Source organism: Aotus nancymaae, unplaced genomic scaffold, assembly GCF_030222135.1.
Source record: "Aotus nancymaae isolate 86718 unplaced genomic scaffold, 86718_ANA_hifiasm-v0.15.2.pri h1tg000014l, whole genome shotgun sequence".
NCBI classification, from domain to species: domain Eukaryota; kingdom Metazoa; phylum Chordata; class Mammalia; order Primates; family Aotidae; genus Aotus; species Aotus nancymaae.
The window spans coordinates 7,399,530-7,427,034 of record NW_026988425.1 but is presented as its reverse complement, the minus strand read 5'-3'; the positions used below and the strand labels follow the sequence as shown (position 1 = coordinate 7,427,034).

General features: G+C 40.7%; 1 protein-coding gene across 1 annotated transcript in view; it reads right to left on the bottom strand.

Moving 5' to 3' along the window:
• ADCY2 (adenylate cyclase 2) overlaps positions 1–27,505 on the bottom strand; it is a 436,690-nt gene that overhangs the window by 197,052 nt on the left and 212,133 nt on the right. Inside the window, exon 4 of the mRNA XM_021675367.2 lies at positions 17,878–18,027. Coding sequence (XP_021531042.1) covers positions 17,878–18,027 — 150 coding nt within the window. The remainder of the gene's footprint in view (positions 1–17,877; positions 18,028–27,505) is intronic.

Sequence of the window (27,505 nt, the reverse complement as noted above, 5' to 3'; positions counted from 1 at the left end):
AAATTCAGGCTGAAAAAATCATCTCTTTGCTGGAACATGCTAACCTATATAACTTTTAGAATAAACATTTACATTATGTAGAAATTGCAGAGAAAACACTAAAAGTATGCTGATTGAGTTAACAGTATATTTTCACAAATAGAAAAATCCAACATTTCTGAATGGGAAGGCTAAAGAAATATATTTAGAAACTTGAAAAACAAAACCTACCGCAGTCTCTGTAGACAAAGAAAAAGGATTTAAAAAAAATTTCTAATGAAAAAAATACACTTAAGAGTGTTTTTTTGGTAGTAGGTATCATTCTTTCATTTCCACATTTAGAACTCCCTTAATGAGCTCTTGAAAGGCTGGTCTAGTGGTAACGAATCCCCTTAGTGCCTGCTTGTCTGGAGAAGATTTTATTTATTTCTCCTTTGTGTATGAAGCTCAGTTTGGTGGGATATGAAATTCTTTGTTGGAATTTCTTTCTTTAAGAATGCTGAAAATAGGCCCCCAATTTCTCCTGCTGAGAGAAGTCTGCTATTAGCCTTATGGGATTTCATTTGTACATGATCTGATCTTTTTCTCTAGTTGCCATAAAAATATTTTCTTTTGTGTTGGCCTTGGACAGTCTGTTGACTATATGCATTGGTGATGTTAATTTTGTTTAGTATCTGGAAATAGCATTCCGGACATCAGTTTGGAAAATAATTTATGACTATATCCTCAAAACCAATTGCAACAAAAACAAAAACTGACAAGTGGGATTTAATTAAACTAAAGAGCTTTTGTACAGCAATAGGAAATAACAAAATTATAAACACACAGCCTACAGAATGGGAGACAATATTTGTAAACTATTCATCTGACAAAGGTCTAATATCCAGAATCGATAAGGAATTTAAACAATTTAATAAACCAAAAACAAATAACCCCATTAAAAAATGGGAAAAAGACACAAACAGATACTTCTCAAAAGAAGACTTAGAAGCCACCAACAAACATATTTTAAAAATGCTCAATATGACTAATCATTGGAGAAATGCAAACTAAAACCACAATGAGATACCATTTTATACCAGTCAGAATGACTAGTATTAAAAATTCAAAAAACAACACATGCTGGTGAGGCTGTGGAGGAGAGGGAATGTTTATACTCTGTTGGTGGAAATGTAAATTAGTTCAGCCACTGTGGAAGGCCATGTGGAAATTTCCTGAAGAACTTAAAAAAAACCATTCCACCTGGCATTCCACCTGGCAATCCTGTTACTGGGTATATATCCAAAAGAAAATAAATCCTTCTACCAAAAAGACACATGTACTCATATGTTCATTACAGCACTATTCACAGTTGCAAAGACATGGAATCTACCTAGGTGACCATCAATTGTGGATTGATTAAATAAAATGTGATACGTGTATACTATGGGATACTATGTAGCCATAAAAAAAGAATAAAATCATGTCCTTTCCAGCACAATGGAGGCAGCTAGAGGCCATAATCCTAAGCAAATTAACACAGAAACAGAAAACCAAATACCACATGTTCTCACTTATAAATCGGAGCTAAATATTGGGTACTCATGGACATAAAGATGGGAACAACAGACACTGGGACTACTGGAGGGAGGAGGGAGGAGGAGGCAGAGGGGCAAGAGTTGAAAAACTAACTGTTGGGTACTATGCTCAGTACCTGGGTAATGGGACCAGTTATACTCAAAACCTATTACCCCCTGAATCTAAAATAAAAGTCAAAATGATATACATATATCATTGGTGGTAATCTTGCAAGATATATTAGTGGTAATCTTGCAAGATGTGTGTGTGTGTGTGTGTGTATCTTGTTATCAACATATATGTGTGTATATATATCAAGTTTTATATAAATATATCAAGTTTTCAAGTGATACTTCAGTACTGTCTTGCAAGATACAGGAAGTACTGATATACAGTACTTACAGCAATTACAAATACAGCAATTACAACCGTGAAGTTACTGGGACAAGGACACAGAGACAAACTCCTTAATAAAAGAGATAGCTCAACTTGGCCAAAAATGTTTTAAAATATTAATATATAACAAAAGAGACATCATAACATAATAAAACACAGAAAGATAATTCATAAATAAGAGAAAAAACAGCTTCACATCTTAGACCATGATCATCGTTGTTATTCTTTAAGTTTGAGGTGCTTGGGAATCTCTGTGTTTTTTATCTGCATTTTTTACAACTCTAGTTTTAGCACAATCAATATAGATTGAGACTCATAGAATCTGTGGATCTTAGGACAGATATAATAGGCAGTCTGGCCCCCATGTAATCTACAGAACTAACCACATCTTTGTCAGGTGCTGAATCCCCCACCTCGGCAGTTGTAAAGGGCTGCAGGCATCATAGGGTGTCTGGATCCCCACACCACATCCTTGCAAAAGGGGTTGTGACTGCAGAGCATCAAAACTGGGTCTCATAGTTCTTACAATCTCCTGCCTTGAAAGGCATTAGAGTGACAGGGAAGACAGACAGGGTAGGATCAGCTTTTCAAATTTCTTATCTCTCTACTCAACCAGTACTCCAATGATGAAAGGCTGAACAACGACCAAGCAAAAAAATTTCTTTGAAGTATCAGAAGAGCCAATTTTCCAAATCCATTCACAGTTGGAGAATCATATTAGCTGTTATTTCTCTAGACTTAGAAGATAATCTAGCCATCAACCTCTGTTTCAAGGGTAAAGAAAGATAGCAAGATATGAAATAATTAAACTAGTCATTGCATAGAGACAACATCCAAGAAATACCATAAAATTGGTATATTTCTCTCTTTCTGTCTAATAATATTCTTGATTTGACCTGCTCTAGGCTTCCTTCTTATATTGTTCATTTCCCAATTAAATGAAAAAAGAAATAGTTATCAAAGGCAGAAGACAGTAGTCATAAATGCTAATTTACATGAGAAACGAAGTTACCATTTTTCATGAAACATCTAAAAAGCAAACTTTATTTAAAAATGTTTTAAATTTTTCCCATTATTCATCAGCAACTTTGAGAGATTTTTTCAATCCTCTCTAATATAGAATTTGTCACATTTTATGTTCATTTCTGTCAGCTGATGAAATACATTGCTCTATAATGGAAGAATTTTCCTCTGTTTTTCAATAAAGCATTCACAATCCCACTCACATCTTTTCAAGAGGCCCACACATATAAAAGTGTTATGTCTTCTGAGCCCAGATTTTGACCATGATCTATCTGCCTCTTTAAAAGGTAGAATCTGTGGTTTGACATTTGTCTCTTTGTACTGACCCACCCCTTGCAATAGCCACTCCTAAGTATTCCTCTAAACATTTTTTTCCTTGACTCATTAATAAAATTCACCAGCAGAGGTCTGGAATAATATTACGTTAAGTACTGTACTTATCAATGTCAAAATCTAACACTGTTTTAAAGACTCATTACCCTGCAAACTGTTGTCACAATTGTATCCCTCAGCCAAGTGTTTTAATAAAGACTAGTTTAAATGCTTGTTCTTCTTCAGATCTGGATTAATTTAACAGGCTGGGGTGATGTCAAGCTTATATTTTATCTTTGACATAAAAATTGCATCATTCATAACACAGAAAAAATCCCGTATCTACACTCCCTACTGGAAGGAGGCTGATCACTTCCATAACAATGAGGCTAAAATAATTCAAGTTCATAGAAATATATCAGCCAAAATCACACTAGAAACTAGAGGAAGACAGGCCTGGGATGGAGAACAAGGCATCGTAAATCTCTGCTGTTTATCCTTGCTTGGTGTTTGAAGTTTCAAGATGACCAACTATTATTTTTGTGACTGATGATGTAAGTGAGCCTCATAATGAATGGGAAGATGTATGCAATAATACCTGAGCTCATCCAGAGCAGTCAGGAGGGTATGGAGTGTGCAAACATGCATTTAACCTGCATAGAATTTAGAAAAGATAGAGGGAGAGATTTATGAATGGAGACTCAAGAGGGTGTAAGAATAACTCAGGAGTCCAAGGATTGCTGTAGACCATGAGGAATACAAAGTATTGGAAGACACAGTTTTGGGACTATTGATAAAAACTAATGATTACAAAATTAAAAGGCCACGGATGGCAGCTCTGGTTATCTCCGTGGGTTAAATGTGAGAAAGCAGCAACAGATATCCTGAGCCTTTCTCACTGCTGTGCAGTGGACTCTTGGTCATTTTGAAACTTCAAACAGCAAGCAAGGATAAAGAGCGGAGATTTACAATGCTTTGTTCTTCTTCCCAGGCCCATATTGCTCTAATTAATTTCATGTATGAATTAATACATATTATTAAGTTTGCTCAGAGAGAGAGAGCAAGAAAGAAAGAGCAAGCCAGTGCAGAATATATTTCTGTGTTTTGTCAGCTGGTGTTTGGAGAGTGTATGTTCTCGCTTACTCCACGCAGGGCACTGTAGTAGATTCTAACACTCTAAAGAAAACTAATGAAATCATAGCCATTGCCACCTGTTTTAGTCCATTTTCTCACTGCTGATGAAGACATACTTAAGACTGGGCAATTCACAAAAGAAAGAGTTTTAATGGACTTAACAGTTCCATGTGGTTGGGGAAGCCTCACAATTAGGGTGGAAGGCAAGGAGGAGCAAGTCATATCTTACATGGACAGCAGCAAGTGCAGAGAAACTCCTGTTTTTTGTTTTGTTTTGTTTTGTTTTTTGTTTTTGAGACAGAGTCTCACCCTGTCATCCAGGCTGGAGTGCAATGGTGTCATCTTGGCTTACTGCAACCTCCACCTCCCAGGTTCAACCGATTCTCCTGCCCTGGTCTCCTGAGTAGCCAGGATTACAGGTGCATGTCACCATGCCCAGCTAATTTTTTGTATCTTTAATAGAGATGGGGTTTCACCATGTTGGCCAGGCTGGTCTCAAACTCCTGACCTCATGATCCACCCGCCTCAGTCTCCCAAACTGCTGGGATTACAGGCATGAGCCACCATGCCCATTCAAAATCACTCCTGTTTTTAAAAACATCAGATCTCATGAGACTTAGCATGAGAACAGCATGAAAAAGACCCGCCCCCATGATTCAAAGATCTCCCACCTAGCCTCTCCCACAACACATGAGAATTATGGGAGCTACAAGATGAGATTTGGGTGGGGACACCAAATCATATATCCACCACAGATTTCGGAGTCAGGTTTTAGGATGGCAGAAATGGGTCATCAACAGGCCAGCTAGGAAGACAATGACCCTAGGAAATGGATCTCTGAGTCATTTCATCCAGGATCAAACTCTTAGGTGGCTACTGGAATGGGTGCTGCATTCCAGTGATCCCTGGACTGGCAGAGTCACAGGAAGAGCCTGTGCTAAGATTCCTGCAAGACACTTGCACGTATTAGCTCATGCCTCATGCTGGGAGTGTGTTTTGTTTCTTTAAAATCCACTTTTCTTCCTCCAATCATTGGGTTCCTGTTCCAGAAAAACAGGAACACACTAGAGTGACAGAATCCACACTACTAAGTAAACCTCATCATAGGGATGGTCATTTTCTTCAGGGCAGAGGTCACAGGCTGAGCCTTGGATTCTGAACAGGTCTGAACTCATTCTACAGTCAATGATAAAATATTCGTGGGTTTATTCTATGCTACTTGTTTAGAAAATAAAGTCTTAATTTCCTGGAGAATCTGCCTCACGAGGAACCAGAAAGGTATAGAAAATAGAACCAGACAAACACAAATATATGATAACAAAGAAAATTCCATCTGGAGGCCAAACACGATTTGCTGACCTTCTGTCACTTTGAATCTGCTCAATCACCAGCAGTGTGGACCAGCAACCCGAGTCCACAGCACAGCAGTGAGAAAGGCTCAGGATAGCTGTTACTGCTTTCTCACGTTTAACCCAAGGAGATGGCTGGGGCTGCCACCTCCAGCTTTTTTATTTTTGCATTTAGCTCTAAGAATTCCACTGACTGCTGATTGATGTTTATCTGGAGGAGAAGCTGCTAGCCTTGCTTTTTCCATTGTTATAATGAGGAATGTGCTTGTAGTTAAACTGCCCAACCTTGAAACTCTTGAGCTCAGGGTAGCAGTTCTTTCCTGGAATATGGTTATAGCATGACATGCACTGATATGTGCTGATTCTATTGCCTGGAGGATCAGTTGGTTTACTTTTAACATTTAATTTTATATTTTTACTTTAAAGTTTCTAAAACATAGTTAAACTCAGTAGAGGCTTGAATTTCTGTCTTAATGTATTCTCATCATTTTACCTAAAATCTTGTCCACATTTTATTCCTTTTTGTGCTTTCTAGAATTTGCCTCTTTGTTTCTATTTGGAGTAAAACCGTTTTATTAGCTATTACCAGAACATTAGCTACATATGCAATGGATCACAGCTGTGATTTAGTAAATGTAATACAGCAACTCAGTTGCCTTTTTTTATTTTGGACAGTCTCACTCTGTCACTCAGACTGGAGTGCAGTGGTATGATCTTGGTTCACTGCAACCTCTGCCTCCAGGGTTCTAGCGATTCTCCTGCCTCAGCCTTCCAAGTAGTTGAGATTACAGGTGCTAACCACCATGTCCAGCTGATTTTTGTATTTCTAGTAGGGACAGGGTTTCACCATGTTGGCCAAGCTAGACTTGAACTCCTGACCTCAGGTGATCCACCCACCTTGCCTTCCCAGAGTGCTGGGATTGTAGTCGTGAGCCACTGCACCTGGCCCCAACTAAGTTGCCTTTCTGCAAAAATCAACCAACCCCTCTGCCCATCCCTTCCTTAGAATAAATGATTCAGAATACAACACAGGTAGGAAAACTATGTGACATAATAGATTAGAAATAATTAACAGGCAGTTTAAAATGTATTACCAAAGATGCCATATTAAGATATGTGATACAACTTCGATTTATGCCATGAGCATAGCAAACCTTGAGCAAACTCCTTTGCATTTCTTGGCTTCTCTTCCCTGCTACATGCATCAGAAGAGGTGTGGGAGCTCACTGCATGGCTTCCGCACCTCCTGTCTCCTCCTCATCCAACCTCAGCTACTTAAGCACGACTGCTCCCCTTAAACCGAATTGTCCAGGCCACTGGTGACCACCATTTGATAGAGACCAGTGGTCACTCCTTTACCCTCTTCTCACTATGACTCTTCAGCATGTGACTATGTTGGCCACTATCCATCCCACTTACACCTTCGTCTCTTGGTTTCTATTAAACCATTCTCTCCGGCTTTTCCTCGATTGTAGTGAATTCTTATAATTTTTTGTTGCTTTGGCATGTATTGCAAACGTAGATTGGTCTTATCCATACCAGGAGCAAAGCCTAATCATCTTTGACACAGTTTCCATTCCCCCCACCTCCTTGCAGTTCTCTGCCTTGTACACTGCTTCCTGGTAACCACCTCCCCATGGGACAGCTGGATACATCCTACTAATCTCCACACTCTGCATAGACTGCTTGACTCACCCTATTTTTTTTTTTTTTTTTTTTTTTTTTTTTTGAGACGGAGTTTCGCTCGTTACCCAGGCTGGAGTGCAATGGCGCGATCTCGGCTCACCGCAATCTCCGCCTCCTGGGTTCAGGCAATTCTCCTGCCTCAGCCTCCTGAGTAGCTGAGATTACAGGCACGCGCCACCATGCCCAGCTAATTTTTTGTATTAGTAGAGACGGGGTTTCACCATGTTGACCAGGATGGTCTCGATCTCTTGACCTCGTGATCCACCCGCCTCGGCCTCCCAAAGTGCTGGGATTACAGGCTTGAGCCACCGCGCCCGGCCTGACTCACCCTATTAATCCCCACACCCTGCATAGACTGCACAGGTATCTCACTCATATGAACCTTCTTTCAGTCACAGCATGACACCATAGGGCATGTGCCCACTTGTTCGAAACTCACCAATTAGAAACCTGATTGCATAATGTCCTGAACCCCAACAAAGGCTCTGGCCCACAGCTTCCTCTCTCTGTTGTTCTGCATCTGCTGGGTGAGGCTGTGTGTTGTGGATGGCTCCCTACTTTTTGCTGGCCGTGCGAATCGTGCTGCCCTCTCTTGTCCAGATATGTAAGCAATAAACTGCTTCTGTCATTTCATGGGTTCTGATGAGTTGCCTCCTCTACCCCATCCTAACTTCTTCCCTAGTCAGGGCTCTCTGGGAGAGTGGCTGTCTTGGTAGGAATAAACTGGACACAGATCAGATGAGAGCCACAAGGGCATGTGCCAGGATAAACAAACCTCCTGTGAGAGGGTCACCTGGCCACAGGCTGGACACTTAGGTATCAGGCCATCCACCAGGACAAAGAAGGATCCCATGAAAGGCACATGGGAAACGCCCAGACCACATCCCCAGGATCCCCATCAGGGCAGGGCTAGAGTTTACAGCCACTATCTTGAGAGGGACTTCAAGACCGAATTAGGAAAAAACAAATCATCTATATAATTGGTTGATTTTTCTCAGGACTTTGGCTTATTCATCTTCCTCTATTCCTGCTCAAATGTTTGTGTGCTTTGAGGTTTAGTCCTGGACCCTTTTTATCTTTTCTAATCCTACTCTCTCTTTGGGGCGTGTCATCTGGTGCCGTAGCTTGAAATACCAACTATATGCTGATGACTTTCAAGTTCACAATCTTTAGTTCCACATCTTACTTACAGCTGCCAGCTTGGTATCTCAAAATTAGCTGTTCAAAACTCAACTCTAGATTTCCACTCTGCCCTACCTCCCAATAAGTAATGTGATCAAAGATGTTGAAATGTTAGCTGTCACACCAACCATCACCCAGTTGCTCAAGCTCCAAATCCAGAAAGCTCTCTTGGTTATTTTATTTTTATCTCACTGGACATCTAATCCAAAAGTAACCCACACTAAATCAACTTAAAAATATGTCCTAAATCTGTCCACTCTCACCCAAGCTACTCCTGTCTCCACCTGTACTGCTGCCATAGTATGCCACGGCTTCTAAGGAGTCACCCTATTAACACCCCTCCCTCCTCCAACCCATCCTCTACTAGGAGCCAGAAGGATCCTCTAAGGATGTTAATCAGTTTACATTGCTATCTTACTCAAAACCTTTCAGTGACTTCCCATTTGATACAAAATCCCAAGTAATTGGCCCACCTTGCAAGGCCCACGTGCAGTCTGGCTCCTGCCTCTTTCTCCCCAACTGTCTTGCTGGCCCCTATGTTTCTCAGACAGGCCACTCGGCTCCTGATTCAAGCCCTTGACAGTTCCCACTCCTTTTGCTGGGAACACTTTTCCTCAGGTCCTCCTAGGTCTGGGACCTTCTGCAATTTGTATTTCAACCAGTTATCACATCCCCAGAGAAGTCTCCCTGCCTGGTCCCTCCAACAGGCCCCTTGGCCTTCTCCATCCACCATGCTTCCTCACATTATCTTGTTATATCTTCTTATGAAATTATGGGGTTGATAAGTTTCAGTGTGTCCCCTGCAATTATAATTTAAGCACAAAGAGAACAGGGACCTTTAGTCTTGGTTACTGCTGCATTCCCCCACCTGGGAAAATCGCCAGCACCTAAAAAACAACAAAAACTGAATTTGATAAACAGGAGAAGTAGGCTTTTCTGTATCTTGCATAATCCTGTATTTAACAGAAGAATATATGTAAAAATATTATGCAATTTGAAAAGCATACGAACGGGTTTATGTGAGTATCATTATCTCATATGCCTCTTGCATTGCATTCTGAGTGTGTCGTATAGTCCACATTTATGACGACGTTAGTCTGCAGGAGGAATTTTCACAGCCAGTAACACACATATATTAAGTGGCACATGATATGTAAATACATTAAAGGATTCTTCTAGAGAAGTTCTCGGATAAAATTTCCTAAAATCTTGAGAGCACTCAGATAACCCTAAAAGGAAAATTTCCAAAAATAATACCTTTTGAAGACACATATGCAATTAACAAAACCCTAAAGCTCAGGAGTCCTAACCTTCAATTTGGTACAGATATAAATGGATACCTTGGTTCAGTAAACACATCACTAGTGCCACAGGAGGTATATGTATCTGCAACTGTGCTCATGGTAATATACTATTAAATATGCATGATCAGTAACTTTAACATTTTGAAGTCAGCCCCATGAAAGTGAGCTCAAAATGCCTTTTCCTCCCATTAAAAGGCATAGTGGCCTATCTGTGACTACATTTGCAGGAAGAAAAATATGATGGCAATCACAGAAGACTTGAGGTTTTGTTTTCACATGTGACAAATATCACAAGAATGTTTAATGAAACAAAAGGGCTTATTTTAGAATTTTTTTCATTGGGTTTATTTTACTTGTATCAAATGATGTCAAACTTTCTTGAATCTTTCCACTAGATTATCCTTTACCTATTAAACATTCTTTCAGCATCAAAGTACCACATCACAGAGTACTAAAAATAGGCATTCCCCAGGAAATACTGAAAATTCCAGGACTCTCAGAAACATCAGAAGCCGGCACTCTTCTTAGTACATGACTTCTGGGTTTGGGATCTTCTTGGATATTATTAACAAAAATCTGCTTGAGATAATCTGGAGTAATAGAACAGTTTTCTAGGTGTTTCTTCAACAAGACAGGGGAGTTGCTTCCTCACTGTGGACATGAGCAGAACGTCTTGCTCAAGTTTCTTACACAAAGGAAACTTCTAGAGAGTCTTATTTTATCTTGGCTTTTCTACTGCCACGATGTAAATAGACACCTGCATACATTTAATCATTAAAAGAATATCTGCTTGATTAATTGCTATAATCTTACTTTATTTTTTCCTTTAAAGCAAAATGTCTATTCTTTAAAAGAATGAACAAATAGTTGCTAATGTGGCTTTTGTAAACCCTTACAATGGCATGCATTTAGGTTCTTTGTTAGGCATCAAGACTGGACAGAAATTCCTGAGAGCTCCTTCATTCTCACCCTGGATCTTGGATTTGTAACTGTTGACTTGTTCTTAACGGAGGTTGAGTACACAGTCATAGCACAGCCTTTGTTGCAATCTTGCAAATATGTGGTGATCTCAACCATTCTAACTAAAGAATGTCTCGGAAAATATCGCAGACTTGATTTAAGGATTATTGACATTTTTCTGGAATTTATTTTCACTTCTCATTTAAAAGCACTCATAAACATCATGGCAAAATTGTAGCATCCTGAAACATCTTGTCCTGGAATTTCTCAATGAGGCATAACATCTGAACTTCATGAGAATTTAAGTAATCAATATGATACAATGTGGTGCAATCTATGAAAATATTTCTTGAAGTTCATTCTGATGGATTGAAACAGCAAATATTGTGATGAGAGCCCTTTTATGAAATCTCAGCTCTTCAGTTTTTTTCAATTTTCAAGTAAAGTATATGTCTTGTCTTCCATATCATTTAATCTTTTGCTAATGAGAGTTGACAAAAAAGCAATAACCAACACTGGCTTAAGCTACGCCCTCTGCATTGGGGAAGAGATACCAAACAGAAAAGTATATACTAATCATTTAATAAAATTAAAAAAAATTGGTGACCAAGATGGAGGTAAGCTATGCCTCTTTATCAAGGAAGAGGTACCAAAGAAAAAATGACACAACTAATGATTTAAATGATGAAAAGTAGACAGCTCAAAAACATAAGCAGGGGGTGTGGGGACAGTTTAATTAATGGTCTGAGATGCCAGAACCCAGACAAGGCCTTCGTATCTGAGCCAAACTGTACCTGCTGCACAATGTGTGTTCCTCCTGTTCAGCTTTCTTTGTTGGGTGCATCCCCCAGCCCCACACCTCGAAGGTCAGGGATAACATTTATATTAAAATGTGCTGCTTAATTCTTCAGGAACTGCAGTGAGAAAGTTTCACTGGCTTGAATTCCTCTTGCACTATTAATGTTCAATTTGGCTTTATGAAAAGGTACATGACTGTTGAGATGCCTCACCTGGATTCCATGTATCAACTCAGGTAAAGAAAATTGGGTAAAACAATTAGTCTTGTAATTGATGCATCCTCGTAAGCCCCATTCCATTGGCAAAAAGTAAACTTCTCAACATGCAGAGATGGGGCTGATAAAGACTGTTTTGAGCAACTCTCCATCACCTGTCTAAGCAAACAAAGCTGCAGACTACTCTGTTCAATCTCTTTGCCTCCAGGAAGAAGAAAACTGATCCTGGAGGGATCTTTGGGGATGTTGGGGATGGCATCAAACCCTCCTCATGTCTTGGCATGGCCACTGAGGGAGCAGGTGGCAGCTGATTTCTGTTGCTTCATGTCAGCACATGAAAATTCGATGGAAGAACGGTTACTGATTGCCTTCTAAGCAGGATACCATTTTGGATGCTTAAAGTTGCTCGAAGTTGTTCCTGCTCTTTTTAGGACTTCCATCAAAGAGTCCTGCATGTCCTGGAAAATCTCCGGTTAACATTCCCAGAGATCAGTCCAGAAAACCCATGGAAAACCAGCGTGAAAGACAGAGGGCCCTGGAAGTCACACTGACTCACTGAGTGATCTTGGACAAGTAATGAGAACAGTTTCTTTATTCAGTTTAGATTGGAAAAAGGACTTAAGTCCTAGAGTTGCTGTAGGAATAAAGAAGGCAGAGAGTGCAAGGTTGACTAATGGTCTCACAAAGATATCTCCACGTTAATCCTTGGAATCTGGGACTCTGTTAGGTTACATGGCAAACCAGGAATTTTAGGAATGTGATTAAATTAAAGATCTTGAGATGGGGAGATTATCTTGGGTTAGCTAAGTTAGTCCAGTGGAATTATAGAAGCCTAAGAGTAAAGCAGGAGGGTTAGAGGCAGAGAGCAGAGAGCAGGAAGAAGGCGCAACGGCAGAATCAAAAGTCAGAAACAGGCCGGGCACGGTGGCTCATGACTGTGAATCCAGCACTTTGGGAGGCCAATGTGGGCAGATTGCTTGAGCTCAGGAGTTCAAGACCAGCTTGGGCAACATAGTGAAACAAATACAAAATACAAAAAATAACAAAAGTTAGCCAGGTGTGGTGGTGCACACCTGTAGTCCCTCCTTCTCAGGAGACTAGGTGGGAGAATCGCTTGAGTCCCAGGGGCAGACGTTGCAGTGAGCTGAGACATGCTACTACACTCCAGCCTGGGTGACAGAGCCAGACTGTATCTTAAAAAATAAAAATAAAGAAAGAGAGAGAGAGAGAAAGCAATTGAAAGATTCTATCCTGATGGCTTTAAATACAGAAAAGGGGGACTAGGATCTAGGAGCCAAGAAATGAAAGCAGCCTTTGGAAGCTTGAAAAGGCCAGGAAATGAATCCTCCTCTCAAAATCTCCAGAAAAAAACATCCCTGCCAATATTATGACTTTAGCCCAGTGAGACTGATTTTGGACTTGTATCCTCTGAAACTTTAAGGTAAAAAATCTATTCTGTTTTAAGCCATCAAATTTGTGGGAATTTGTTACAGCCGCAATAGGAGTCTGATATAACAGTACAGATAAAGTACTAAATAAACCACGCGGAACATTAGGACAACTCAAAGAAACATTGCTTACTTCTGTTTTCTTTTCCAAATTTTAGCAGCCCAAAATCTAGGAAAACTTCAAAAACCCTTTACCATGCAAAATAAATGAAATGCATTCAATAAAGCCATTATAATAATTTCACATCAGGATTGAAAATGGGTAAGTTCCTCATTATCTACTCAATCATGACCACGCAAAGATCACTTTCTTGCTCCACTAAATTCTGCAGAGAGGAAAACAGTTTTGCATCCCAGGACAGTCAGGAAGCCTACTGGTTCACTAACCCCCACAGAGTTGCAGAATCCAGGTATAGCATGGGGTCTCTGTGCCTCGCTTGACTAGCAGTTTTCACTAAAAGGCATGCTCTGTCATATTTTATCCACAGGAAGGTTCTAGATTAAGTGGATCACATTAAAATGTGTCAGATTACTTTATAACAAAGACAATAGATAAATTAAAGAGGGTTTATTCTCTCTCTATGAAATAGCAAACCTGGCTTTTACTCCTGTGGAAACAGCATTTATTTCAACTGCCCAGGCAGTTAGCAAACAGCATTCTTGTTTTGCTGTGAATCCAGCTCTCATTAATTCCTGAGAGCCTATTACATACCCCAGAGAGAACACTCACTGGCGTTTTGTTTTCTGGCGTCTGGTAAGTGCCATCTGCCACACTGCACGGTGCTCAGGAAACGGCTGCAGCTTTTACTGCATGATATGAAACTTAAGACAAACGTCAAAACTCAAGAGAGATGAATACCTTCAGTTTCTAAAGGTGGCCTCAATTCCAATTCAATGCATTTTTTTCCCTACTAGTAAAAACCCGTGATGTTTATTGTTCTGAATGAGAACACTTTTAGGGCAAGAATGCAACTCTGAGACAATCTCTAGCAACAATTTTCATTCCTTCTCTCAAAACCTTACAGTGCAAATAGCAACTTTATTCAAGCCCGCGCTTTAATCTTTAGAGATTCATCTCATTTACATCTGAAAAACATCACAAAATTTGAAGAAAAGCAAGCATGGAGTTTCGCATTTTAAGATTTCAGAATTGCTAGATGAGTCCCAAGAGTTTCAATAGCCCCCCTCCCATCCTGGGTGAAGAGGGCCGGCTTTCTGGGCTCACCCACCGCTGCATCCTCTCCAAGGAGGAAGGAGAGCAGACAGCGGGGCTGTGAAAGGAGGCCAGGGAACCGCCAAGGTGGCGGTGGCCACTCAACCTCTGGGAGCACTGGCTCTCTCTCTTGCAACTGCTAATGAGTACATTCAATTGGGTGTTATTTATTGATCTAAACAATGATTGAATGTGTTTCCTGGCTGCAGAACACATACCCTTCCTGAATGAAGAATTTTGAAGGGCATTACTGTTTGCCACAGTGACTGTGGACGAAGCAAAAGGCAGTTAGTGGTGCAGGGTGAGCAGGAAGTGACATGTGGAACCCAAACCCGAATTTAATCAGTAGCTCTGCTGGGCCTCAGTGTCTCAGGGACCTCTTCCTTCTATGAAGGCTGCACAGATTGCCACTGGACACTTTTTATTTGTTTCCTTAAATCTATCAGATTATATCTTACTGATTTTTTTTAAACCAAGATAATCTCTTCTTCCCATTTAATTACATGCTGGTCTGAAAAAAGTACAAACACATCTCATCCTTGGCGCCTGTTTTCTGAAGCCCTAACAAGAAAGATACTGCATTGTAGGAGTAGACTCTGGAAGTGGACTTCCAACTTTTGTGACAAAATGCACTTGGAATGTAAAGTTGTATTCTATTCAACATATTTAATATAAGTTTTTATTTCTTTAAAGTGTCCCTTGTCACTTTCTTTATTTGTAAAAGAATCACTAGCTCTTTTCTGAAACTGGTAGATGCATGTCTTTCTAATGCCTCCCCTGATGGTCCCGTCCTTGAGCTCCACGAGGTCAGCGTGGCTCATCTGACCCCTCAGCTCACCGTGGCAAGGGACGCCAGGGGCTTTTGGCTGCTCCGGTCTCTTCAGAGAAATATGACGCACAGGTAAGGTCAATGACCTTACACTGCTATTATCAAAGCTGTTCCTAAAAATATCAGGTTATATAATCTGTCTACTTGGAATTTCAGTTCTCTGTAGCCTTGGTGCTATTTTGAAGGAGATTACAGAGCTGATGAAAAAAATATTAACATGTCTGTCGGGGCTAACTTGCTCCAGTCTGTACTGCTGAGAAAGGAAACCATCTCTCCCAAACATTCGAACCCTGTAGCACACACTACAACAGGACCACCCATGAAGGCTAAGTGCTACTTGTTGAAACTGTGGAATTTTCTAGAACCCAGATGTAAAACCTTATTGAAAATAGGTGTATGAAGATAAACTGGATAACAGTCTCAAGTTAACAACTTTCTATGTCTCTTAATGTTGAATCCAGAATTTGAGACACATCTAGAGCAAACACACAAAAAAAGAAATCGGTTACTGAATACCTTTGCTATATAGGTAGTAAGACGACAAAATACAAGTTTTAGAAACAAACCATAATATTTGCTAATCATTCCAACGAAAAGGCAGTGTTTCCAGTTATATCCCAGTGCTTAGAACCATGCCTGCCACAGCCTTGGTGTTCACTCAACATTTGTTGAATGAATGAACTAATATCCTGGATTCCCGTTTTCAAAAATGAAAGTGATTTCCATTCAGCAGTCAACACACAGACAAAAGACCAGTGCCAAAATGTAAAGGATTTTTTTTTTTTTTGCTCCCACCACAAGACACTGTGATGAAATTTTATAGGGTGAACTAACTCAATAAGACTTAACAAATAGTAACTAAGCATCCATAATATGACAAACACTGCTAACAGCATAGGTAATGTGAGGAAGGCCCACAGGGAGGGGGAGCACAGTGTTCACGGCCAGCCATGCTAATTACTAGCCTTACAGTCTGGGTTCCCAGCGAGAAATACACAAACCCAGGAACACGCAGCTATTCACATGGATATCCACCATCACCCGGAGTGAAGCACAGCAAATCCGGGGCGGCTCTGTGGCTTCTTCTCCATGCACATCTGTTGTGCCTGCTTTCCACCCTCCTTGGTGATATCTTTGTCTCCATACATTATCTCCTATTGTCTCCATCACTTGTTTTCTTTCTTTCTCTATTTTTTTTTCTTTTTTTTTTTTTTGAGAGGGAGTTTCACTATAGTTGCCCAGACTGGAGTGCAGTGGTGTAATCTTGGCTCACCGCAACCTCCGACTCCTGGGTTCAAGGGAGTCTCCTGCCTCAACCTCCACAGTAGCTGGGATTACAGGTATGTACCACCATGCCCGGCAAATTTTTGTATTTTTAGCAGAGACGGGGTTTCTCCATGTTGGTCAGGCTGGTCTTGAACTCCTGATCTCAGGTGATCTGCCTGCCTCGGCCTCCCAAAATGCTAGGATTATAGGCATGAGCCACCATGCCCGGCCCATTGCTCATTTTCTGTAATGCTTCCTTGCAGTCTGTATGTTTCCCTGAAGTGCATTTGTGTCACCTACAACCATCAACCTAGGACACCCCTGACAACAATACCTGGCTCCCCTCCAGACCCTCCAATCACCTCCCTGAGGAAGACTCCATTATTTCATCATATGTGGAAAACAGGTCCTGTAGGAAGTACTGTGATGGTATGATGGCACAGTCGAGGGTGGGGATGGGGGTGAGGAGGGCTCATTTCTGCTGGTGCAAACGCTTGTCACAAACACTAACCAGAAGTGAGCGTCTTCACGAACTGTCCTTATCTGACATCCCCAGCCACTTGATGATGGTTGGTGGATCTGGCTGTGGGAGATCTTGGGTCCCTAGGTCTGAAGGCTGCATGGGGAAGATGCCATCTTTGCTCTTTTGATCCTAACTCTCTGTTACAGTTTAGATGTTTGCTCCCTCCAAATCTCACATTGAAATTTGAGCCCCACTGTTGGAGGTGAGGCCTGGTGGGAGGTGTTTGTATCTTGGGGGTGGATCCGTCATGGACAGACAAATACCCTCCTTGGGAAGGAAGTCTGAGTGAGTTTTCACTCTACTGTTCCCACAAGAGCTAGTTGTTCAAAAAAGCCTGGCATTGCCCCTTCTTTCCTGACTCTCTCTTGCTTCCTCTCTCACCTAGTGATCCCTGCACATTACCCATTATCCATGAGTGGAGGCCATCAAGGGCCCTCACCAGAAGTAGGTATGGCACCAGGCTTCTTGTGCAGCCTGAAGAACCATGAGACAGAAACCTCTTTCCTTGATAAATTACTCAACCTCAGGTATTTCTTTATAGCAGCACGAAGCAGATTAGACACTCCCCAGGTGCAGAGTCCTGGGTTTCTTCTCTGGTTTTTCTGAAGCTCATAAATGAATGAACCATACTCAATATTAATAATAACAGCATCATTTTAATAATGCCTAAAGCAATGTGGATATAAGAGGAAACATGCAATACCTGTTGACGTTTTTCAAATTCCAACTTGATCCGGGACTTGATGCAATTACATGTGTCCTGATATGTTTGCTGAAGAGCAAGCTCCATGAGGTGCTTATGGTAGGCTCCTGCCAGGTTCCCACAGATGAAAATGATCACATTGGCCAGGATCTAAAGAGACAGAAAGAGCTGCTCAATGGGGTGTTTCTCACTCACGAATACAATCAAAACAAAACGCACATTAGCAACAGTCTTCAGAGAGATAACTGCAGGAAGTTAATTTTACTTCTGTTTCTAAAGTAACATTTTTATTCCTTAACAGAAAGCATGAATCTCCAGAAGGGTTCTGCCCTTTCCTTGGATCTGTGCCCTTTAGTAGATGACTTTGCAGCCCTGTCTTGACTTTGGGCTCAGCCATGAGATTTGCTTTGCTTTGGCTTATGCAACGTGCACAGAAATAATCATGTGCCAGATCCAGCTCAGGATTAGGAGACCTTTTGTTTTTCAGGTCACTCTCTTGCACCTCATTAGGAAAAGAACACTCCCTGGCTAGCCCACCAGTCCCAGGATGAGAGACACATAGAGCAGAGCTGCCGTAGTCAACCTGCGGTCTATTTTTGTGTACCTCTGAGATTTCATATTTGTTACGCACCATTATCATGATACTAAGTGACTAACACAAACTACCCTCACACCAAAACTGTATTTGCTGAGCCTGGATAAGTGACATTCCCCCATTATCTTTTGCTTATGTAGAAATATGGTAGTCTTTCAAAACATATAACTCATTATTCTTTTGATGATAAAAATAATTCATGTTCATACAATTCAGAAGAAAAACAGAAAGACATAAAGAAAAACTAAAAATAATCCGTGACTGTCCTGCCCAGGCAGAACACTCTGCTGTCCATATGGCCTTGTCTGCCTACTCCATTTTCCTCTGTATTCTCAAAATTGGTGGCATACTTTACTTTGTCAAGACCTCGCTCTTGTTTCATAAAGCCTCAGTTTATTCTGAATGTAGTTTTGTGCTTTGTTTTAACATTTAACAAAATATTTTTTAGATTATATAAATTATGTAGAAACAGGATTTTAAATGCTTAGAAAATATTCAGTTCTATGACTATCATCATTAAGATATGTCCATATTGTTCAATACTTACTAATATTCTGTGCATTTGCATTATGCTATAGGAGTCAACTTCATGTATAAAGCTTTGGCTTCATATTTGATCATTTCCTCAGACTCAATTACTGAAAAGCCATAAGTAGTTTTAAGTTGTTGACACATATTACAAAATTGCTCTCAGGAAATATTCCATTTACATTCTCATCAACAGTGTATGACCACTGAACATTTCCTGAGACCAATTTTGCAATATGTATCAGTGTTGCCTGGTATTCACTATTCACATAGAGAAAGCTCTAGTGTGTTCAGGGTGAGACCTACAGGTCTGTCAGTGAGTGGATAGACATACCTGGTTAAAGTCCACCCTCCCCTCCATTTCCACATCACTTGTATTCTCACCTTCTGGCCAAGACAGGTCACTAGTGGCTTTAATAGCAAGTCAGTGGCATCAATTCCAAATATCCTGTGCTCCTCCCTAAGAGTTTCCCCATAACACAGATCACTTTATCACATGACTCACCCAACATGGTGAGCAGGGGTGGCTGGAGTGATCAGGGGAATTTTATTCCTAAATCTTCAAGGTTCTCTGCGACAGGACTGAACAGAGAATCATGGCTGTCCTCCCTCTCTATAGCGGGGTCACTTCTCCCAAGGAGAGCAGGAGGAATTGGTCTAACTGGAGGGTTTGGGAAAATGATTTGAACCCTCTGCATCTTAGTCCATCCTCCCCATAAACAGGGTCTTCCTCCCTGAAGAAGGTATTCATCATCATGTCCTGTGTTCTCAGCCAAGCAGTGGACCTAGTGGGCCACTTACCCCTGTGCTGGGAAAGATCTTGATTTGGGGGCAGATTTCTCTAGTGAAAGATGGGTAAACTCAGGGGATTATCAGCAAGATCATTTATTCCTAACTGCACTCTCCAAATAGGTGTAAGGGTAATAAGGTGAAATTTTGTTATCCATCTACCAAATGCCTTTGTCTATCTCTCAAGGGGTTCTAAACACAGAAGGAAAACAGTGCTATTAATTATGAGCCTCCTGAAGTCCTAGAAAATAAATGTTTGGGATAGAGGGAAAAAAGGAGGAAGAGTTAGCAATTGGATGAATGATGTGATGAGGTTCTCTCTGAATAAATGCAGATGCATGAAAGAAGTGGGATCCAGAATGATGCAGATTAGAAGGGGCCTTCAATGCTGTCCCATGTAACTCCCTCATTTCACAGAGATTTGGGACCAGAAAGTTCCTCAAGCTCACCCACATTCTCACAGCTCACCCCCATAAAGTACAGTTATATATCTACATTTTATCTCCTCCCCTTTAGTATGGATAATTAAACTCTTTACTGGGAACTGCTCTGTGTGATCTCTGTGTGGTATATGCATGTGGTGTGCATACATGCATGTAACTTGTGTGTGATCTATGTGTATGAGCTGCATGCCTGAGTGACATGTGTGCATGTGATATGCAGGTAATGCTTGTGCTGTGTGTGGAAGGCATATATGCCCACAGTCTGTGCATGAGTAGGTGCAGCAGCCCAGAGCTTCAGAGCAATATGGCTGTCTGCAATGTGGCTAGACACATTTTCTAGCATCACAGGGCTCTCTTCCTTCAAATTGCCATACTTTGACACATCACCTCTTCTGAAGCTGTCAATCTTGGAGCATGTGGAAAGTCCAGATGACTTTCCTGGCTTCCTATTTGAGGGGACCCTCCACTAGCTGAACAGGAGTTAATTTCAGCTGTGTCCCATGGTGCATTGTCAATTAAGTCCTGCCATACTTTGCTTCTGCAAAATGACCATCTGCTTTGCTAAAAATTCTTCAGACCTTGTCATTGCCGGATATGCCTTGAAGAACAGTACACCAAAGAATGCAGGAAATGAGAAAAGCCAATGCAAACCATGCTGCTCAGAATTAGAAAATACTAACTCCTTGTTTTATTAGATGTAGCTGAAACAATAATTAAAATAACTCAGTGATTATTCATGAGAGCTTTTTCTCTTTCTCCTCAGAAAATGCCTTCGAAGCAAACCTTTCAACATTTTAGGGAGTAAATTTCTCCTAAATAAAAGCCAAGTATAAGCAACAGAACTGAATGAAGCCATCATCTGTCCCTGGGTGCCCTCCACTAGGCATAGAAATGGGGCACTTTGATACTGACACTGAGGCTCCAATGCGAGTCTCTCCCCTCTGGAATGCGAGTGCTGCCTTGTCCTGTTTTCCTAGAATCCCACTCCACACTTATTTCCTCTGAATTCTCTTGGCTTGAAGGGTCTTGTTGCAACAGAACAGTTGGCCTTGAGTGTCACGGCTCTTTCCTTTATTGCCATAGGCTTTTCTTCCCCCACAGTGGGGCAGCCTGTATAGGGAACTGCCGTCTCTGTGGCAGAACCCCTAATGGTAGACTGAAGGCAGGGTGCTCCTGGCCTTGCTGCCTGGCCCAGTGCATAGAGCCAGTGTAACTGACCAGGCAAACGTTTCTTGTCCAATGAGAAGTTTCCAAATATTTGACAACAGCAGCTCATCCCAAGCAAGAGGAAGCCCCCCGGCCATGAAGCCCTAAAGTTATGCGGCTTTGCTCTTCTTGCTGCCTGTCTTCTGGCCAGTGCTCTCCGACTGCCACATTCTGCTGGCACACTTGCACTACCATGGCAGGTAAGGAAAACCCTTTGAGTCATTCATTCTGGATGCCGCATTGCCTCCAACAAATGTAATTTGAATCCCTCCTGTCTATAGATAATGGGAGAGAATGCATTTACTGATTTTTAATTTATATATTCAAAGGAATACTTCTAATCAATAAAAAACATAGGGCTTTAATGTCAAATAGAATATGAGATTTCTTTTCTGATGGAAAACTTATCAAATTATAAGCCTGTTCCTGATACCCGATTTCATCCTGCAGTACTATAATTCTAAGGTTAATTGAATTGACCTTGGCATTTTGATAATGACACACATTTATAAATGCAATTGATGTCTTAAAGAATTTTTCTTTTAAAATGGTGCATGCATGGAATGACTTATATATAAGACCCAGGGCTGGAAGGAAGTGATTAGGTTACAATTTTATTTTCAAAAATAATATCAAAGCATTTTGTTTTCTAGAAGACTGTTAAGCAGAACATCTGACAAACAATTCTATTTTCACAATGTTGAGTTTGTTTTATAATATCATCCCATCTTGATGTCTCCTTTTATCTTGTTGCTTCATTTAGCTACTCTCACATCTGTCAGAAAACAGGAGAGGAACTTGGCCTCCAGAGATGTCTTAGAAGGAAATAAATTGTTTAAAGTAATAACACAGTTAAGGTTTACACTGAAGATTAAAACTAGGTCTTGAAATTGAGCATATGTAGGGTTTGGAATCTGTGTAAGTTGAACCATGCCAGCACAACTTCACAGAGGCTTGCTGTCTGCGCCGCTCCCCATCTTCTCTTGATGTGCATGTGGGGTGGTTTGTCAACACTTCATGTGCTTCTCAGAGGATGAAAATTAATGAATCCTGTACTTCTGGGAAGGCTGGTGTCTACCAGCAAATTATTATTATTATTTTGCTTCTTTCATATGACCACCATAGCCCTTCTAAATACACCTTATATCATTTCATCCTTAAAGAGTATAGACAGCAACACAACCAGGAGAACGGAGTTATTTTATTATTTCATCTTACAGACCGGGCCACAAAAGGTCCCAAAAATTAAGTGACCTGAGAGCTGTCCCCAGGCTGGGAGAGGCTCTCCAGATTGTCCCTGTATATTCTACACCACTTCAATTCATACACATAAGGTCAGATTTCTCCACAGCACATACGACCCCCTCTAGAGCATGGGGAAGGTGTTTCTGAGGAATTTCTAAAGAGACACATGTTATTTCGTAAGAAACTAATTTTTTTCTTTATAAAACATTTGTATTTATGCTGTAAAGTGCCTTCATCATTTAAAGTTATGTTAGGTTCTTGGAGACCATTTGCCCATGGAGCCTTTACTGGTTCTGCTCATGCCTCTGCGCGTGTGGAGAGGAGAGTGAGGGGAGGGTCAGGCTGCTCTCACCCAGGTCTGAGGCACAAAGTGTGACCCATCTGAGGATTATTTCACCTGGCAAGAAAACATTTAAGGGTATGAGGTCTTTAAACATTTGAGAAATTATCACATGAGTTAGGTAAACAAGCAGATCCCTCCTTGTGGCTCCGAGATAGTATGCATTTTAAAGAGTTTACTATTCCAATTCTTAATCTCATGTTGGGATGGCTAACTAAAATGCCCCAGGCAGACAGCAGGCAGCAGCCTGCAGGCTGAGGGCAAAGCCAGGCTCCCAGTAATGAGGGAAATGCCATCATTTAATGACAGTGGTTTTTTTTCTATGAACGAACTTCACAGTGTCAAAGGAGAAAGGTTATAGGATTTGAAACAGGTCATCAGTTTGAAACAAAGCAGATCATAAATATGCAAAAACCCCAATTATAAGTCAAAGGAAAATAAAAGGGAAGAGAAGAACATGATAAAGAGAGCTGGGAATGAATATTCAGTAAGCTCACCACATCTCATAAGCATCCACTTTTGCTTATAGAAAGCAATGCTCTTGCCTGGGGGAGAAAATGATCAGGTACAGTTTTCCTTAACTGATCTCTCAGACATGGCTGCAGAGAATCCCAACCCCATTTCCTTAGCATTTCTCACAGTCCACTAAGAATTGAATTTGCTATGTGAAGTGGCCTTAGGGTTTCTGCTCTTTACCAGTCATTTAGTGAAAATCAGAAACACTGTGCTTTGGTTAATGACATCCAGTGATCCTTAGGTCATGTGCTAGGATCTTCTAATTTGAAGTCTCTCCAAATGAGGAGTGGAGTCAGACAGAAAGGTAAGAAAGGTATAAAGAAACCTGAAACACCAACAATCTCAACAATGAATGGTATCAGGGCTCTGGGCAAAAAGACTGGAATCAAAAATTGGGAGTCAAATGAAATTTGATTTCCTATGGAAGTTTCCATTACAAAATAGAGAGTACTGTTGGTCATGATTATTATTTTCTTTATTCTTTTTATACCACATCTGTTTCTATTAAGTCTTTTTGAATTGCAAGCATCATGTTATTTTTCCAGGTACATTTGAACTGAAGAGCTAAAGGGTCTTATAGGTAGATAGGACTCATGCCTGGCTAATAACTAGATAAAAATAGAGTGTGGCAGCTTGGAGTGCTCTTTGCTCTTCTCAGAACTGCTCCAGCAACTCATTAAAAGTCAACTGGAAGAGATGAGCCTAGAAGTTCCTCAGATTGTGATAGAAAGTTCCTCCCACAAATTAAGTTATTGAGAACACAGTTTCCCTCCAAGAAGAGAAAGCTGAATTAACCACGCAGAAACCCAAACTTGTACTTCTCAGCTTAGTGACTGCAAACTGGAAATTGATGGGGAGATGATTCACTAGATTATAGTTTAGAACCAGAGAAAAAAGAATAACATGGAGCTTCCAATACTCAGGGCTCCATAGAGGAAAACAACACAAGCCATGAAGATTTACAGCTCCCCTGTTTTCTGCAGAGGAGAGTGCTGTCACCCTGTTTACTCTGCTGCCCATTCTCTCTGACTTCAAGCACACAGAACAATCTTAGCTTCAGGGTTTAGCTCCTCTCCACTCTGGGAAGAGAGAAGATGAAACAAATGAGCTGTATGTGGAAGTTATAAAGATAAAAATGGAAAAGGAAAAAGGAATACTGTCATCAATTTCTATGATGGAATATCTTTAAAACAGTTCTCCACAGGAGGTTTCTTAGTCCTTTAGGGTAAGATAAAACAGAGGGAATCACTATCACCAAAGCTCATATTCCACTTAATTTGCATCCGGAATGGGGCAGATGTTTCCTTTTCATCCTTGACCTATTCTGCAGACCATTTCTGCAAAGCACCACCACCAGATCTCCTTACTCCCTTCTGTCTCAGCACAGCTTCAAGCCCAATTCCGAGAACACCTATGAATACAAAGCATGTTTGTGAGCATTAGTCTCTGTCCAGACAGCCAAAACACTATCTCCTGACCCAAAGTCTGTCGTTTGGGTAATTACATCTGATATTTGGTCAGGAAACAAATCAGTGACTATCTAAACTTTACATTGTCACTGATACCCATAAAAGTCATTATCTCTTTGGTCTTTGTGATCCAGATAGTTGAATGAGGGTTAATTATTCCAAGGATGTTTGACCTGCTCATTTCAGAAACCCAAATTCCTGAATGGTCCTGGATCTTCCAAGAGGCTTACTAAAAATGCTGTCTATGTCTTCCCAAACCCTGTCTTCCAAAGTCATGACACAACAGGAGGACACGTTTTTAAGTGTTGCATCTCAAAGCTTTTCAAAAACTTAGAAGCATGTAATTAGACACCAATTAAAACAATAATTTTGCTAGTCTTAAATCAGCTTTCCTAAGGATTTGCACCAGCCAATATACACTTTGCCTGGTTCTGGTGATTTCAGTAGACTTAAATGCTAATAAAAGAATCTTTAACACACTCTAATTCAGACTTTTCATTAATTTAGACAGATCATCTCTCTAATTAATCTGAATCAATGAAGTTTTGCTTCTTTTAATCACCATTTCTAATTCTCTTCATTCACCACCACTTAATAGGTGACACATTTGGTCTATATTCACTCATTTAAGAATTTAAAAGCTGACAGGTATTTAGTTTTATTTAAAAGCATGACCAAGGGTATTAGAGACTCTGACTTATGCAGCTTAGTTTAGGAGAAATGATACTCCATTTTAGGATCGACACGTGGCGTAGTTCCCTTCCATTAGCATAGCACACAAGAAGGGATAAAATGCCTTTTGTGGGTACAAGGGGAAAGGTTGAATTGCTATTGCATTTGCAAATGCATTGTGACCTACCTATAGCCCCATTTATGATCTACACAACAGAAGGTCAATTGGGAATTACACAAATGAAGTGTAGAGTGCACTGCTGATTATGACTGAGTAAGAAAACACCCGATGACGGGATATGGGCTAAACGTTAACATCAAACGAAACAGGACAATGGAGGGAAGAGATTGCACAGAGGTATAGGAATAACAATGCAGGGATGCCACGGCCCATCTCACCTGGGAATTTAAGCGTGATATTAGTAAGCACATCCATAGGGAAACGACAGGTTGCAAAATCCTGCAAAACAGTCATGGACTCCAAATAGAGGAGAGAAACAGTGAGTGCTGTGATTCACGAGGCCTACTTTGAATTGGAATGTCCTTTTTGGTCTGACCAAAATATGCTGCATTAAGTCACAGTGTAATTATAAAAGGATGCATCACTGAAACCATTTGGGAACAGGAGAACAAAAACTTTTCTATTACAAAGTAAACTTTGGTGGTTTCGTTAATAATACTAATTAGAAAAGGGCATGCCCAGCAGCTGCTTCCCTTGACAGAATCAGAGCCTGAAAGGTACTCAAAAGCACTCTCCCCAGAGTGGACTCTTGGGGTTACCCCAACCACCTTCCTTCCTTTCCTGACGTATGTTTTGCTGTAAACCATGTTCTGTAAGGACAAAAAGACAAATTTTTAAACCCATTGGTACCATAATCTGACTTCTTGTAAATTTTTGTCAGAAAACATGTATTATTTTTGCCCCAAACATCAAGTGACATCTCATATTTTCCCAAGTGGACAAGACTAAGGCTGCTTTTCCCAGTCAATAGCATTCAAAAATCACAATCAAAAAGAGTGGATTTTGCTAAATATGTGTATTAGTTTGCTACAACTAATATTACCACTATTACTACTGCTAATAGTAAAATACCACAGACTGGGTGGCTTAAATAGCAGACATTTATCACCTCACAGTTCTGAAGGCTATAGTCCAAGGCCAGTGCATAGGTAAGCTTGATTGAGGCCTCTCTCGTTGGCTTGCAGACAGCTGCCTTCTTGCTGTGACTTGGCCTATTTTATACTACTATAACAGTAGACCACAGACTGGGTAACTTGTTAAAAACAGAAATTTATCAGCTCGCAGTTCTGGAAGCTGTAAAGTCCGATATCAACGTGGTGGTAGGGTTGGCAGTTCTAATTCCAGGAAGGAGCCTTGAACACAGCAGCCTCTGCAGGGGAGAAATGCTTTGTCTCCCGTGGCAGAACACAAAAGATGAAAAAAGGGGAAAAAAATGGGATTAACTCCCTTTTATAACAATGTTAATCCCACCCATGAGGTCAGAGCCCTCATGACCTAATCACTTCTTAAAGGTTCTACCTTTTAATACTGTTACAATGGCAATTAAATTTCAACATGAGTTTTGGAGGGGACAAACATTCAGTGACCCACAGGGTCTCTTCTCTGTGAGCACACATCCCTGGTGTCTCCTGGTGTCTCTGTGTGTCCTAATCTCCTCTTATAGAGACAGTTCTCTATAAGAGGAGACAGTCTCTATAAGAGGAGATTAGGGGCCACCCTAGAGATCTCATTTTATCTTAGCCATCTCTTCAAAGGCCCTGTCTTTAAACACAGTCACATTCTGAGGTGGTTAGCCTTCAATAT